Here is a 17,342-nt window from a genome sequence, read left to right on the forward strand (position 1 = left end):
CCAGACAATGGGGGAAAAATTCCTGGGACAATGAAGTTATTATACGGAGGGACAAACTGTGGTGAAGCCTACACTTTGATCCCATTTCACTTCAAATCTAATACATTGGACATTGCCAACAAATAGCTTACCCTCTTCAAACCGTTACTTTTCACTAATGTGACTTGGCCAAAAAAGGCAATCATTTCTGTCTACTGGGTAAAAACCTTATCACTTACACAATCTTAGCGTGAGCTCTTGAGCTTGTAACAAAAGTCAAGAACAGCTCCCGGTCCACTGCAGGCATGTCATCACAGTAGATGGCTTCACCTGTGGCATGCTTAATACCAGACAGATGCATGATGGGATGGCCAACTGGGTCTTCAGGGAGCTGCTTTGGGTCTGCATTCTGTTTAATCAATAATCAACATATCATTTTTATAATCGTATTATGCACATCTCTCATAAGAGGGGAGCTATATCATTTACATCCAAACCAGAACACTTTCGAAAATAAAGACGTCACTATTAATAACACCAGGACAGTAAGCCTATTTCAATAATTCAGTAGGCAAACTGGGATGTAGAGCCATGATGTTGTTCTTATTTTTTTGCCCACTATTTTGATACAGACCACAAACGTCTCTAATGCAAATTCTATTTGTGTAAGTAAATGAATATAAATCTTTCTTCCTGACAATAGAAAATGATGTCCTCTTGCAAATGCTCATGTATTTCTTTAACTTTTATTATCAAAATTATTTTACTGCTGTAGCTAAGCATGGTACATGTACTATTTTGCAGAAAAGCCTGATGACCACGTTTATAGAAAATGAGTGCATGCATTCAACCACAAGAGCTTTTGTTATTTTCTTCTTTGAGCGAGGAAGTCTAAGAAATAATTGGTAAGACTCATAACTCAGACAATCCTGATAAAGAATGAAGACAAAGGAAGCTGCATTTTGAGGAATGATTCACTAATACGACTTTTTCTTAGAGACCCACGGAGTAAAATGTCTTGCCACTGGTATACCTTAAATATGCTTCATTAACCAAAGTCGAAATTAAGAAACATAACATCTCCTCCAGTATTTTAAAATGAGAGAGTTGTTAGCTTTCTTGGTTGGGAGAAGAATTGGAGGTATGAAGAAAGAAGGGTTAAGAGACATGGTGTAGACCACGCTCAGAGGCCAGGGGCAAGGCTGAGGCTGCCGAGGGGTCCGGTGATGGGACTGTGGGAGGTGGGAATTCCAGGAAAGTTGCCAGCCAAGCGGCCACTCCCAAAAGGCTCCTCTCAAAGAAGGCAGCTCTGGGGCCTGGAGCTCTGCGGGAGGAGCCGCCTGCGAGGCAGTGCCGAGCTGCCCCGTCCACACCTCGCGGGGTCAGTACTGAATCCGGCACCAGGGCTGAGGCCAGACCCCCTAGGCTTTCTCAGGAAGACCCGGGCAGGAGGAGGGCTGGCCAAGGTAAGGCCCGGAAAAAGCTATGGAGGCTCCCTTTCCCACCCCATCTGCTGCTCCACACCGCTTTTCACGGCGTCACCCTGAGCCTGGGTGAGACACGGGCTCTTTCTTTGAGATGAGGCTCACAGTGCTCCACTACATCACACAGTAGGAGGGAAGACAGAAAAGGCACCAACAGGGCTTCCCTGGTGGCGCAGTGGTTGAGGGTCCGCCTGCCGATGCAGGGGACACGGGCTCGTGCCCCGGTCCGGGAAGATCCCACATGCCGCGGAGCGGCTGGGCCCGCGAGCCATGGCCGCTGAGCCTGCGCGTCCGGAGCCTGTGCTCCGCAACGGGAGAGGTCACGGCGATGAGAGGCCCGCGTACCGCAAAAAAAAAAAAAAAAAAAAAAGAAAAGGCACCAACAGAACACATGCTGGTCAGCACCTCTACTGAGAGGAAAAGAAGCCATAGAAGCTGACCTGTTTCCAGCTCAGCATCATGTAAGGCATCTGAGAAATTTTTAAAAAGTAAATACATTTGTATTTGGTTCCCAGAATGTGCAGTTTGAGAAAGCCTACTTGTTACATATTGACAATACATCAGCTGTTTGATTCCATCTAGAGTGGTAGCTCATGTCAATCATAGCTGCAGATTTTCCAGAGTCAGAGCTTCCCTTGGTTCAACGAAAGTGCTCTGAGGCTCTTGCTGCACAGAATGGAAGGGAAAGACCCTAGCTGTCTGGGATCCCACTGATCAACTGTCATGTTTTCTTCTCATGCAGGCGTTTTGCTTTTCTGAACATTTGGATTCCATTTACCAAATACCATGAATGGAGGAAAGCCAGCATGGTTACGATGGGAACTTTACATAAAGGTATCTGTAAAAAGACACCTCCCCAAGCCCCTCTGCTGCTCACGAGATCCGGGAAGAATGGTTGTCAGTCACTGCCAACCTACTTGAGGGACTCAAAAAATATACCTTCAGCTTGAGATAGATCAGAGCTTCTCTAGGCAGGAACCTGGAGAAACCTCTGATCTGTCAGAGGGAAAGGGAGAGTGGCACATGTAATCCGAAAACGCGTTCAGCATTTTTATTGGTTATTAGAGAAATGAGGAAAAAAACCCTATTGTTTTTATACTATAAATGACAACAAGTAAGATATCAGCCAAACTTTCCCTGACAATTATATGTAGAAAGTAGAGTCATTTCTCAAATGAATTTGGCATAAGACATATGTGTAGGATGCTCTGAACTTATTCCTATTTCATATAAAATATACTGTTTTACAGTAAAATACATACTTACTGATAAACCTTTATTGTTTTAAAGCCCATATTTGCTTCACTTAAATGTAAACTTCAATTCTGTAGTTAGTACAAGACAATGCACCAGAAAAGGAATGTTGGCTAAGTCTCTGTGTTTTGTTTTGTGGTGGTTGTGTTCATCCTGACTTTATAAACTAGAAAGCAGAAGATTATGAAGAAAAATAATTTAGAACTTGGCCTAGGCACCGTTAAATAAAGGTGGACATTAGGCCACAAATGTAGGGGAAGGCGGGAAATGAGAGAAAATTTTCCATGTTGGGGTTCAGGCAATATGAACAGGAATTTGAATCAGCCCCAGTGCACACCAGCCCCATCCTCACGGCCAAGTGCTCTCAGCAGGCTTCTTCTCCCTCTTCTCTGAGAAGCTGAGGTGGTGATCCAAAGAAAAACATGTATCAGGTCCGGTTTGTTTCAGATGGTAGGGACTGATTCCGCTGTGAAATGCCCCCAAAGTGCTGCCCTATAGTGCTGTGTTGAGTTCTCCATTTGAACAACATTTGAATGAAGAATCACCCACATCTTTTTTTTTTTTTAATCCAAAGAGGTTTTTTCTATCCTGAAGAGCAAAATTCCAGGTAATCCATAAGCTTAGACACTAAGGAAACATATTCATAGGTCTCTACATAGGCTCTGGGAGTTTTCTATGACATAATACTTTTTACTATAAATACTGAAACACATCACTGCTTTGGGAAAAAAGTGTTTTAAAACCTTGCTGTGAGCCCTGCCTGCCAAAAGGTTGAAGATAAATGCCAAAATACATCTTTCATATATATATCTATAAATATAAAATTGATTAATTTAGCTGAAGCTATACAATTTTTTTTTAAAAAGTCAGTTGTGATGAATCTACTGATGAAAGAGGTTGTATTTGATTACTTGCTTGTGCTTGTTATATGGCTAAAGATACCACGGAGGAAAGAATGTTGTCTCCTCTAACTGGTGATCTCTGTCAAAAGGCTTTTAAGCAAATTAACTGATTTGGGGGAAAAAAAATATTGGTCATGACTGCTGAAGTTCCTCTAGCAGTGTGGGTATTTGTGTGTGTGTGTGTGTGTGTGTGTGCCTGTGCGTGTGTGTGTATGTATGAAAACCCAGAGGAAAAACAAAAATAAAACATATATGTGAGAGATACACTACTTCCAAAACTTGATCTTGCAATCTATAATAACAAACTATGTGAAGATTATCACTTTTCTTTGGATGACTTGAAAGCCCATTAATTTGTTGTTGTCCCCGTGGTTGTTGAAGTTTATTCCATGGTCAAGGCAGTGTTAGGGTATTTATAAATGAGCCAAAAAAAAAAAAAAAAAATAAGCCAAACGTGGCAGTGGTCGTATTTTACACCGGGGAAGAGGGAAGCTATTTTTGACTTTCAAAATGATCACTTTCAACACTTTCAATGGAGTTTGGCATATTTGAATTTTGAATATATTGAACCTAAAAACTGAAGAGATATATACCAACAGGGAACTGTTTGTTACGACATACTGTAAGCTTTTATAACTAAATTCAACAATAGATCCAATGAACTGCATCTATTTAAAAAGCATCTTTAAAAAGCCTTTTCATGCTCTTGACTTAATAGAACTCTCAAGGTAAAGTTTCTTGATAACAATTTCAAGGAGAAGCACTGAATCTTATCTAGTTTACCAATAGGAGGACTTCAGGCGATGCTCTTATGATGTTGTAGCTGAAAATTCTGTTTGAAAGTCATGAGGACTTGTGTTCTAATAGGCAGCTTTCATTAGGAGACCTTGAAATTAGCTCTTAGAACTTACGTTTGATTCAACTCTAAAACTCTAACTCACAGAGAAAACACTTGGAGAATGGGGACTGGGGGAGCAGAGTATCTCCACATCCAAACAAAATAAATCAGCAGCTCTGCCTTTGGTTGTGTTCTGACTTCCACAATGCCAAGGGCAAGAGCATATGGCAAACTAGGCAGCTTGTTCATGTCAGTGGTACAAGGCCACAGAACAAAACACACAGTCCTCAAGTTGAAAACAGACATTTAAAAAAATTACCACTGCTAGCTTTATTTTTAATCACAATACTGCATTGATTTTGAAATTTTAATTAACAGTAAAGAAGGCTGTGGGTTCACCAGAAGGCGAGCTCGGGCTAATACATCTTGACAATCACTGAGAGATAAGTGAAGAAGCTTTAGCCCAGGACCTCTGAATTAAAAAGAAGAAAAAAGCCACTAACCTGGTACTTTAATGTTCTCCAGTGATGTCTGGAATGAAGCTCTTCTAAAGCACTCTCGTTCTTGTCTGTAAGGCTAGGATAGTGAACCGGGTCCTGAAAAGTAGAACCACTGTAGATATTTAAAATATGCCAGAATGGTCTTGGGAGGGAGGCTAACATGGCTCGTAGCAAGCAACTCTACTATGAAGTCTAAATTTGTTAAGTACTTCCCTAATTCAGAATCCTGGAAGTAGAAGCAGGGTTCTCCCTGACCTCCAGGACACACACTCTGGAAGGTCCACACATATGACCACATATTATGAAGAGCCACATGAAAACAGTAGATTACTGACTCCCCATATCTTTATGTTTCTTATGATACTTTCACATGCCTTCCTAAATGATTTGAGGACTTACAAACCAATAAAACAGGAAAGTAGAAGCTAAGTAAATGACTGGAAAGGAAGAGAGTAGTTAAACCAGGAAAAGTCAGAGCCAAGGTACACCACTGCAAATGAGCATCAAGCTCTGCTTTGTACCACCTGGCCAATCAGGAAGAAGAGAAACTGCGGCGGGCTGCACCTCTGCCACAACCTCACAGCAGTAAGCATTCTGGGGCCCCGGGAGGAACACCTCCTAGAGCTGAGGAAAAGTGGGTCAATTTGGTCCTTAGGCAAGACTTCAAACAGTGCACCTAATGGTTATTTTTTACAATTTAAAAGTTTTAACAGAAAATTAAAGCCAACAAAGGCTATTATTTTTAATAGCAGAGGAATATTAATAGAGGAAATTGAATAGAAGGTAAAAGACTATAAGATGGAAGCTGTAATTTATATCATTTGATTCATCCAATAAATCGTATTAGTTTGCTATTAATTGGAGGAGTGTATAGCTGGCTTTATTACTTTTTCTCTTTTGATTACCGAGTGACAATATGTCACTTATATATGATTTCAAGCTTCTATTCTAAAAACTTTGATACAAGTGTTCTGGTTCTTAGTTCTCATTATACAATGAGAAGATACCGTCAGAAACAATGATAAGAGAGAACTCTGACCCTAATTTAAAGTGATCATACTAGGGCTTCCCCGGTGGTGCAGTGGTTAAGAATCTGCCTGCCAATGCAGGGGGACACGGGTTCGAGCCCTGGTCTGGGCAGATCCCATATGCCGTGGAGCAACTAAGCCCGTGTGCCACAACTACCGAGCCTGTGCTCTAAAGCCCGCAAGCCACAACTACTGAGCCTGCATGCCACAACTACTGAAGCCCACGTGCTGAGAGCCTGTGCTCCGCAACAAGAGAAGCCTCCACAGTGAGAAGCCCACGCACCGCAGCGAAGAGTAGCTCTCACTCACCACAACTAGAGAAAGCCCGCATGCAGCAACGAAGACCCAACACAGCCAAAAATAATTTTATTTAAAAAAAAAGTGATCATACTAATTTCTATACCACATGAGGAATGTTCTTGGCTTCTAGTCTAATTTGGTCCGCTGATTGTAGCTTGGGATTAATGAACCAATATGGCTGAAGTTCCCTTTGGGTCTAGCAAATTTATTCCAAACTTTTTTCAGTTGTATCCTCCCTTGCCAACAGTCTTGTAACTCTAATTGTTTGTCATAAGGGAGGCCAGGTGAAAGAATGCCCAGATGCTTACTACTGTGATTATGACTACCAGTAGACAGTCTTCACCATGGTTCTCTGAAGCATTAGGGACCATATGAAGCTTTTTCCTATGATGACCCATTTCTCAATAACCTTGTGGAGTGGCTGCCATTGCCATCTTACAAGTGAGAGAAAACAAAGCTGAACCCAGAGAAGAAAGCCAAACGTACAAAGGTAAACCTCGACAGGTGGAAGAAACGCTTTCCTAAGGGAAAATATATTCAAATCATTAACAAGTTTCTGAACACAGTGGAGACATACAACAGGTCAGAAACAAAATAACTGAGTGGTATTAAACCAAATCCCGCACAACTCTGTGTTCTACTTGCCATTCTTCCCCAAACACTCACTCCATCAACAGACGGCCTGCCATACGCCCAGCAAGCCCGTGAGTCTCCGATTTGGGTTGTTTTTTCTATTCTGTTCTACAGCTATTTGGCAGGGAGTTGTTGCCGCCACTTTGTGTATCCCCAGAGCCCCCAAGACTGGGAAAGGTAACGCATGGTCAGTTCCACTTACCATCCTCTTCAAAATCTGTGACACTTCCAGGTAGAACTTGAAGAGGAAGCTGATGATGAGAGTCCTCCTGAACTCCACCCTCCCACCTGGGGCTGAGCCTGGGAGGGAGACTTCATCCAGAATCAGCCTGCAAGCTGTGTCCAGCATCTCTTCATCCCAGCGCCTGTGGGCGTCAAAAGAGAAGACTCCTAGCCCAACAGGACTCACTACCTCACAGGCTCAGTGAGCTTGTAAGACAAATAGCAACAGTTTAACGCAGCAGAAAAAGAGTACAAACTCCAGAGTCAGGCAACCCAAGTTTAAATCACAGACCACCACTCTCAAGGTGTCTGGCCTGGGCCCACCAGTTCATCATCTCTAAAAGGGCAGTAATGGTAGAACACAGCTCCTGGAATGGTCGTGAGAAAGAAATGACAACTCATGTTAAGTCCTCAGCCCAGGAATAACTGCTCCCTAGATCACTAGAACATTTATTGCATTCCAGGTTCTGTTTTACGTACCTTATCTGTATCCATTCATTTAATCCTCTCACCTGTCCTATGAGGTGTGATTATCTCCCTGACTGATAAGGAAACTGAGGTACTGTAAGATTAAGCAAGCTGAAAGAGATCACACAATTTATAAGAGTTGAACTGAGATTTGGACGCAGGCAGTGTGGTTCAATCAAGATCGTGGTTTTAACCGTTAGTCTATTACTTCTGAAATGTTAACTGGTACCTAGTAAATGCTCAAGAAATAATGGCGACTAGTATTACGTATAGAAATAAAAAAGTTAGGTATGCATGTGCATTTAGCAAGTTATTATAAAACAAACTCCCATAATCTATCTTTCATAAAGGTAAATTATTCTCTTATGATAAAGAATGCAGATTTACTCATTTTGCTTACTGTGTCTATATACTATTGGGAGATGGGTTCACACACACACACACACACACACACACACACACACACACACACTATATGGTGTCCACTTCAGAATTCACTAAGACACATGGGAATAATCATGAGATCTTATTGGAATTCCATGTCATTAAACAGAAAATAGTAAGCATTTTTCTTCTTGTAATTACATGACACCACAGAAAGAGCTGCTCTATTACTTGGAGACTAAGGACATGAATCCATACCTTCCAATGAGTTTCTGGCAGGAATTCTTTGCACAGATGGTGGTTGGACCAACGCCTCCATATGCAATGGATAACTCTCTAATGATGCCATCTCCTCCTCCAAAAAAAACTCTCATTCCCGAATTGACTATCGCTAGCGCATTCTGTTGCCGCTGGGCTTGTCGGAAGGCTGACACAAACTCCCACTGAAAGCAAAAGTGAAGTGGCACCTATAAAAGCACACTGAGGGACAACTGTGCACAAGGCGGTTTGTTTATGTTGCCTCATTTGACCCTTGCCACACTCTCTGTCATGGGCCAAATTGTGTCCCCCTCAAAATTGATAAGTTGAAGTCCTAACTCCCAGTACCTCAGGATGTGACTGTATCAGGAGATAGGGTCTTTAAAGAGGTGATTAAGTTAAAATGAGATAATCAGGGTGGGCGATGATGCAGCATGGTGGTGTCCTCACAAGAAGAGGAAATTTGGACACGGACACAAACAGAGGGAAAGCACACGGAGACACAGGGAGAAGATAGTTATCTAAAAGCCAAGGAGAAAAGCCAAGGGAAAACCAACTCTGCAGCACCTGGATATCACACTTCCAGCCTCCACAAGTAAGAGTGTAGTTAACCACCCAGGCTGTGGTTCTTTATTATGGCAGCCCTAGCAAATTCATACACCCTCCAAGGCAAGCTTGATTATTCGCATTTACAGATGAGGCATCTGTAATTAGGAGTGATTCAGTAATGAGCTCAGGGTCAAAGTAGGTCTAAAACTAGGATTCACTCTTGAGTTTGACTCCAAAGCCCTTCTTCTTACCATTAAGTTCTATTGCAAATTTATAGCCTCTTCAAAACCTCAAGATATAAGTAGAAGTATAGTTTCAAGTCTTATTTAGGAAAAAGCCTCATGGGACAAAGTATTTTTAAAAATCTGTAAGAAAGTAACTTTAGAGGCTGGTTTGGGTGGGGGGAAGGTGGGGAGGGAGAAAGAGACACAGAGAGTGAGAGAGAGGTGGCGGGCAGGGTTGGGGAGGAAGGTAGAGTCAAAGGTCTCCAGATTCTAGCAATGATGGGGGGTATATAACACAAGTGAAACCTAACTATTCACAAATCCTCATATTCTCCACTGCAAACACTCAACACCTTTTCTTAACCCACCCTATGTTGGAATTAACAAGCTGTGCAGTCACAAGTAAAACGAAAAAATTGAAAGGACATTCTCACCTTCCTCAAATAAGGGATGTTCACTGAGATCAAGATTTCTTCAGGCTTAAGGTCAGCACTGGGGCACTTTCTGAGAAACTGCTCATTTAAAGGAATCTGTCGTTTTCCTTCTGTGGAAAGAAATGACACTTTCCCTGGAATCTGTTCTATTAAACAATCAAACTCCCAAAACTTGGGAAATAATTCTACCAAATATCACAGGAAATTTATTGTTTGAGGAAAAAAGTGCTCTTCCTATGTTTAAAAATCTTTCACCATGAAATGGCATCTTGCAATGTTTCTTCCCAACTAGGGCCCACTTTTTTTTTTTCTTTTTTGGCTTCCTTGCTTGATTATAAATAAAAATATCTAGCAGAGTAGACCAGAGGTCAGGTAGAGTCGGACCTTAGCACTCTTTCTGAACAGCATGATTCATTTTGAGCTTTGTAAGAAGGGAGAGGACATTAATATCCCTTTTGATATTCTAATAAAGTCATTCAACAAACATTTATTTATAACCAAGAACCCTACTTGATACAGTAGTGAATAAATAAATTGCCTTTAATGAATTTTTATACTAGTGGGATGCAGTCTTATTTGTTTATATCTTTTCTCAGCACCAAAAGAATTTCTGTTCTTTAATCAGTATATTGGGGGGAGGAACTGTTTAAAGCTATAATGAAATAGGACTTTGGGATAAAGCTAAGAAGCTTTTGATGTTCATATTTACATCACAAAACCTATTTCTCAATAAATGATTTTTTTAAAGGATGTTACTTAAATTGATAACTGAATGTACACCTTCTTCCTTAAGATAATTTTGTGGTTTAGACGACATGAAGAGTAGGCATTTAACAATGCAGGTAACAGAAAGTTAGTACATATTTCTAAATGAAAAAAAAAAACAACGGATGTATAGAGGACCAATGAAAACTTCCTAATAATTGTCGACGAAGTTAAAATAAAAGAAATAACTGAAAAGTCCTGGACTTAGTTTCAAAAAACAAAACTCAAGTAAATAAATATAGAATGAAGCCCAACCACTGTTCAATAGAAAAAGGTCTGCAGGCTTCCATCAATGACAGCATGAGCACATAGCATGACGTGGGTCTCACACACTCCTGTACCACCCGGAGAAAGTCTTTGACAAAGGGGCCCAATCGTTGTCAATAGCCTAGAGTTCTCTCCACTATTCAGATCACACCGGGACACTAGCCAACACTGGTCGATGTCAGGTGACCAGTATGGGAAAACATCTAGCACAAGTCCTCAGAAAGAAAGAGATGAAGACATTGGGTGTGTGTGCATTTAAGACCAGACTGACCAACCTTCCAAGCATCCAGAAAGGCAGAGGAATTATTAATATTATAAAGGATAGTAATTTTCAAAACTGGACTTCCTGCATCCCTAGAGAGGCAAAAGGGTAGGAGGAACAGGGTTTAATAGTCCCTAAGAAGGAGCTGTCACTTACCTTTTGATAGCAAGTTGAGGGTACAGTTGCCCACGGCGAGGAGGGGGTTCAGATCCGAATCTGGATGCCTGCTCACTATGTGGCCCCCTAAAGACTTTTTAAAATAATGGGTTATTTTCACTCCACTTATGTAATTATAAAGACACAAGTGGTAAAATAAGAATCAAGCAAGACTTTGGAAAACTATTCTTTTTGTCTATTCCAAAAGAATGAAAATGTCATGATTTATCAGGGACAGTCATTCATGGGACACATACTAGATGTTACAGTCGTCAGATACATACAGCCATGTTCCTGATCTGGGATCCAGCCAGAGTTCCCAAATGCTTCAAGAGAGCATGGTACGTCTGTGTCTTCTCCTCCGGGAGCTTCAGGATCCCATTAGCCAGGACGTCCTTCACCTGAGCCAGGCTGAGGGCAGCACCTAAGGTCAGGCCTGAAATGAAATCATTTGTAGATAATGCAATGTGATCATTGCTGACCTGGAAATGTCCATTAGATTTTAGACTACAGATATGGGATCTTTATGCTAGATACATGCTACCCTGCGTACTGGTGGTCATGGTGGTGACGGTGGGAATAGTGGTTGGTAATGGAGGTGTTAATGATGATGGTGAAGGAGGTGATGGTGCTGGTGACAGAGGCGGGGTTGAAAGTGATGGAGGTCATGGAGGCTAAATTTTCTGAATACTCACTGGGTCAAGCACTATGCTGAATGCTTCATAGAATCTTCTTGAATTCTAACAAAGCTCTGAAGTATTAATAGCCCCCCACACACTGAGATTCAGTTAAGTAACTTGACTAAGTTTTTCAGCTAATATATGACATGGTCAGGAATTGGACTCCAGAGCCAGCCTCCAAACCGACATTTCATTGCTTCTCATCATTGTCATTAAATCAATTTCCTTTATTGAAATGGAAAAGCCAGTTTGTAAGCTGCTTCATACGTAAACTTGTTTGGTTACTACTGTGCTTCTGGAGAGCAAAGACTCTCATCTTTATCTTCTACCCAGCACTTAGCACAGTACCCTTCACTGAAGAGCTGTTACATTTCCCTCATACAGCAGACATAAAAGTTCTTCAGTGAAAACCCGGCTCTTCAGACAATTAGTATCTCGTATAATCATAGAGAATTCTTCCCTGAGCCTCCTCCAGTTATCACCTTACAAGGGAGTCTCTCTGTATATTCTAATTATGAATAAGACTTTTTTTGCTTGTCTGCTGATCAAAGCAAATAAGCTGATTAATGCATTTCAACTAAGAAAATAGGGACCTTAAGAACTCACCATTATCTGTATAGTTTACAACACTCAGTTCTTCAATTCTATCAGGAGAAATTATAACTGGGTGAAAGATGCCTTTAAATTTCATGTCAGGTCCTGAAGGATTAGGAAAAAAAAATAAGCAGACTGAGATGAAGGGGGGCTGACTGCCTTTTAAATTTTGAAATTGTGATTAAAACTGATGTCTTTAAATATATAAAAATTACATATCTATTGGTCTGTTCATTGCCAAATCGCACGCACAGAGAACGGACGGGTGGATTTTCACTAAACTTGGGGAACTCTTTGGACTCGTCAGCCTTAACACTTGGCAGACACGTCCAAGACCACGTGTGGCATACTCAAAATTCTCCTTGGGAAGACTCTAGAGACTCCTCAAAGAAGTAGGCAGTCAAAATGAGTTTACAATGGACACCATAGGAAGAGCCTGTCACTGCAGTTTAAGAAAACCTATTATGGCCATTGAGACACCACTGAGAGAGGAAACAGCAATTTCAAATACAAGCCCCAGATCAGTCTCTACATGGAAAGACAGGACAGCTGTCACTGGAGCTGCTGCTGCTAATTTGTCATGGAGCAGGCCTCTTGGGTACAGCTCTGTGCACTGCTCCGGTTAGGGCAACAGGAATTCACTTATGTGATGGAAATTGTAAAAGCCTCTTGAGCAGTGCTCAACTCAAGTATAAATGATTTAAAATGTTATTTCAGACTGCTTTTTCTGAGAACATGCATATATGAGGTTTTCTCCTCCCCAAAGCCCTTTTCCTCAGTTTCCTCATAAAAAGTCCCTGGGGATCTACATACCCACAGAGGTGTTCCCCATGACAACCGGGGCCTGGGGATACTTGACTTTGGCTTCTAGAAGTTCCTTCAGGGTCACTGGAGAAATCCATGTCATTCTATCACCACCAAAAATCCTGGTCCTTTGTGGTTGTTTCTCAGCCATTGTCTATTGAAAAAGCAGTAAAGATTCAAGATCATCTTGTGATAATATTTCCACCTGTTTCTTCTCTGTCTTTACAGGAACAGAGACAGGAGATAGAGATCTTTTTAAAAAATAAAATAAAAGTGGGACTTCCCTGGTGGCACAGTGGATAAGACTTGGCGCTCCCAATGCAGGGGGTCCAGGTTCGATCCCTGGTCAGGGAACTAGATCCCACATGCCACAAGTAAGAGTTCGTATGCCACAACTAAGGAGACCATGCACTGCAAGTAAGACCCAGCTCAGCCAAATAAATAAATATTAAAAAAAAAATCATCATTGGAAAAAACAAAACAAAATAAAATAAAAGTCACCTAAACGTAGAGCTTTACTAGGAATCAGAGTACAAGATAAAATGTGACAATATTTTACTCCTTCTGGAGACTATTCCAATACATCTCCCTTTGGTGCTTTTATATCTCAAAAGAATCCATTTCAATGCTTAAAAATATTTTACATGCTTAATTTCGTCAAAACATTTAATGGAAGAATAAAACTCAGCAAAACCGGAAGTAGAAAACATGTCTAAATCTACAGATGCTGTGATGTCTTTTCAGGACATTTTTTAATACATACCATCTGCTGCTTCTTACGTTCAATTGTCCCCTGGTGGTGACTCCACCCTCATTCCCCCATCTCTGCCCTGGTCCCATACTCTTTAGACCTTGGACTGAGAATGGCAGGTGGATATGACCTATTCGCCAATCAGCTTTCGAGAGGATCCATAAGCAAATATCCTTCCTGGCATTTCACCGTGAATTCCTCTAGGATGAGCTCAACTTTGTCTTACTTACCATTAGCTCAGGAGGAAATATCAATTCCTGAGTTGGATCCAATGGCAGAAACTCCTCTTCTGAGAAGAGTTTTAGATTTGTCTTAAAAAGAGAAAGTACCAGAAGTTATTGTCATCAGGCAATTCTCCCTACTTTAAATCCTTTTGTGGAATAAGGTCAGATGAAGATAGGCATAGAAGAGACAGACAGACAAAAAACCCCACTGGTCAGCCATGGTACCTGGGCTCTAAGTCAAGGGCTCTAACACAGACCAGGTCACCAGCATCTCAGTGCAGATGCTGGTGGGCCTCCAAAGCCCTCAGCCCCTGCACATGCTCCTTGGAGTCTGGGGGGAGCACAGGAGGCAGCAGCGTGAGACACAACTGAGAGCCAGAACACTCTCCTGAATTGCCACCTCTCTTATCACTCCCTGCCCTTCCATTTCCCTAACATCTCCACTAGAAAAAAGACTTGAAGAAGGCTTTTTTTAAACTAAGAGACAATAAGAGATCAATGTGTTCTCCCTCTTATAGGTAGTTGTATGTGACTGAGAGTAACATCAGGAGTGAGGGATGAAGTTGTTAGGTTAGAATTTTTTTTTTTTTGATAGACATGGGGTGAGAATGGGGGAGGGGACATGCTACACACCTCAAATTAGCTACCTTACACAGCCATTTAACCTTCCTAAAGGTAAGTTGGTCTCTACTCATGTCCTGAGAAAATCTTATAAAAAATTTACATTTCACTGACCTCATTTCCTTCCTCAAACTCTGGTAATCCATTTATTCCTTGATCCAAACAGCAAACCCCATTTTCTTTACTTTGATAGCAGCCAGAAATCTAGTGGGTGAAAAAAACAAATAACCAAGAATTTATTGTTGATTCTACTAAATATTTTTTCGGCTTTACTGAGATATAATTAACAAATAAAACTGGGTATATTTAAAGTGTACAATGTGACTATTTGACATGCGTATACTTTGTGAAATGATGACCACAACCAAGTTAATTAACACATCCATCACCTCACAGTTACCGTGTGTGTGTGTGTGTGTGTGTGTGTGTGTGTGTGTGTGTGTGTGTGGTGAGAATACTTAAGGTCTACTCTCTTCACAAATTTCAAGTACACAACACAGTATTATTACTATAGTCACCAGGCTGTAAAGATCTTATAACAAAGTCTGGCACATGGCAATAAATATTAACAATGGTTGATTTAATATTTCATTAACAAGAAATAATTTATTAATTTATTGTTAATAATTTACTAATAAAGAAATATTAACAATAACAAGTGTTATTATTATCACTCTGTGCTTACGATACACTGCTTTCATCATTTAAATTCCAAAGGGCCATCTTATGTCCCTCATTTCAACATTGTTTGTTCATCTATTCATTCAACAAGCATCGATTGAGTGCCTAATTCCGTTGGTGCACAGTGACTCAGCCTCTGCGTCAAGCAGACCACATTCTGGTGAAGAGACAGAAGAGCGAATGGGCAATTACACCACCGTGTGCCCAGCGCTGTGATAGGGGTGCGGGAGCAGCAGGGCAGGGTACCCAACCCAGACAAGCAGGTCAGTTAAGACCCCTTGGAACAATGACCCACAGCCAATGTCGAAGTGCTCAGGTGCTGCCTGTGTGGCTACAGGGCAAGCTCAATGAACCAGGGTAGGCGCCCTGCTCAAGATCAAGTAACAAACAGCAATTACGGACCTTGAGATAAGAAGTAGCCCTGCATTAGTGACAATGGGCTATTCTCCTAATCACACCTGCCAACCCGCACCATTTTGTTTCATTGAGGAAAAAATATACTCAAAAACGTGTTCCTTTCTACTCACTTTACAGAAAGTCTTGCATGCATCGATTATAGGCCTGTATCCAGTGCAACGGCACAAGTTACCTGAAGGGGAAAAACCCAACTCTGTTAATCAAGGAACCTAGAGAGAGGCACCGTCTGCCAGATGCATGCTGGAAATAAGGACCCCATCCAAGAAGGAAGCCCTGTTTGACATTTTGGTCCCCAAATCCACAAAGTCGGATTTTTTTTTGTCAGCTACTTGGGATACTTGGTTGATAGTCTTGAGGTAATCTAACAACTCAGCTATTTGTACTTTCTCTCTGTAAACAGTTTTTATATCCTCTGCTTGTGACAGGTGCTCAAAGAACACCATGATTGCAAGCCAAGAACTCTTGGTCTATAGGCACATTCAAGAGCTAAGCTTCACAACCCAAATGCCCATCAACAGATGATTGGGTTAAGAAGATGTGGTATATATAGATATAATGGAATGTTACTGAGCCATAAAAAGAGAATAAAATACTGCCATTTGCAGCAATGTGGATGGACCCAGAGAATATTAGGCTAAGTGAAATAAGTCAAAGACAAATACTGTAATATGTGGAATTAAAAAAATAATACAAATATACAAAACAGAGACAGACTCACAGTCATAGAAAACAAACTTGTGGTTACCATAGGGGAGAAGGAAGAGGAAAGGTAAATTAGAAGTATGGGATTAACAGATACAAACTATTATATATAAAATAAACAACAAGGATTTACTGTATAACACAGGGAATTTTACCCATTATCTTGTAATAACCTATAATGGAATATAATCTGCAAAAATACTGAATTACTATGCTGTACACCTGAAACTAACACAATATTGTAAATCAACTATACTTCAATAAAAAAAATTTATTTTCCATATGCAGTAAAAGACAATGTAAATAAAGCTACATTGTACGTCATTTTTTTTTGATATTTAAAAATACTGCTATTTTGATATTTGATATTTAAAAAAAGAGCTAAGCTGCAGTTGATAGAAAGATCAAAGGCATTATATAGCAGCAAAGATAATTTTTAAACTCTGGAAGCAATTGGGCACACAGTTTATTTACAGTAAATCATTAGGCCAGTGCTCCTCCACAGTGGTCCATATCCCATGTTCTCCTCCAACCCCCAAACCTGGCATCTATTTAAAACACAAAGCCACTGAAGCCAGCTGTCTGGGGTTGGGTCCCAGGAATCTTCATTCTTTACAAACTCCTATGTAAGTCTTAAGCACCCGAAAATTTGAGAACCCCTTGTCACTTGTTCACATCACAAACGGCCACGAGATCAAATGCATAATAAGACTTAAGGGAAATAAGGCAGAAGACAGTTTGTGTCTTATGCACCTCCTCTTTCTACTTCTGTTTAGTCCTGTCTTCCCTGCAACACTTTCACAGAGGAGCTGAACACATGAGCTTTAGGCCCATGTAACACGGCAGAGAAATAAGGTCCCTGGGAGACAGCAGACAAGTAGAGCCATGGAGAATTTCACCAGAAATAGGATTCGGGAGGCTCTTATTCTTTAGAATTGTTCAGAGTCTTGTTAATGAAGGC

General features: G+C 40.9%; 1 protein-coding gene across 2 annotated transcripts in view; it reads right to left on the reverse strand.

Moving 5' to 3' along the window:
• The window catches only part of AOX1 (aldehyde oxidase 1), a 71,080-nt gene that overhangs the window by 40,682 nt on the left and 13,056 nt on the right, over nt 1-17,342 (reverse strand). For both annotated transcript variants that reach the window (XM_060016344.1, XM_060016343.1), the window contains exons 6-17: nt 15,790-15,851; nt 14,696-14,785; nt 13,967-14,047; nt 12,995-13,139; nt 12,194-12,286; nt 11,192-11,343; nt 10,908-11,001; nt 9,458-9,567; nt 8,251-8,435; nt 7,121-7,283; nt 4,961-5,053; nt 219-388 (exon numbers count right to left, since the gene is read on the reverse strand). In XM_060016344.1, the coding sequence (XP_059872327.1) occupies nt 219-388; nt 4,961-5,053; nt 7,121-7,283; nt 8,251-8,435; nt 9,458-9,567; nt 10,908-11,001; nt 11,192-11,343; nt 12,194-12,286; nt 12,995-13,139; nt 13,967-14,047; nt 14,696-14,785; nt 15,790-15,851 (1,438 nt within the window). The remainder of the gene's footprint in view (nt 1-218; nt 389-4,960; nt 5,054-7,120; nt 7,284-8,250; nt 8,436-9,457; nt 9,568-10,907; nt 11,002-11,191; nt 11,344-12,193; nt 12,287-12,994; nt 13,140-13,966; nt 14,048-14,695; nt 14,786-15,789; nt 15,852-17,342) is intronic.

Source organism: Delphinus delphis, chromosome 7 (assembly GCF_949987515.2).
Source record: "Delphinus delphis chromosome 7, mDelDel1.2, whole genome shotgun sequence".
In the NCBI taxonomy this organism is placed as follows: domain Eukaryota; kingdom Metazoa; phylum Chordata; class Mammalia; order Artiodactyla; family Delphinidae; genus Delphinus; species Delphinus delphis.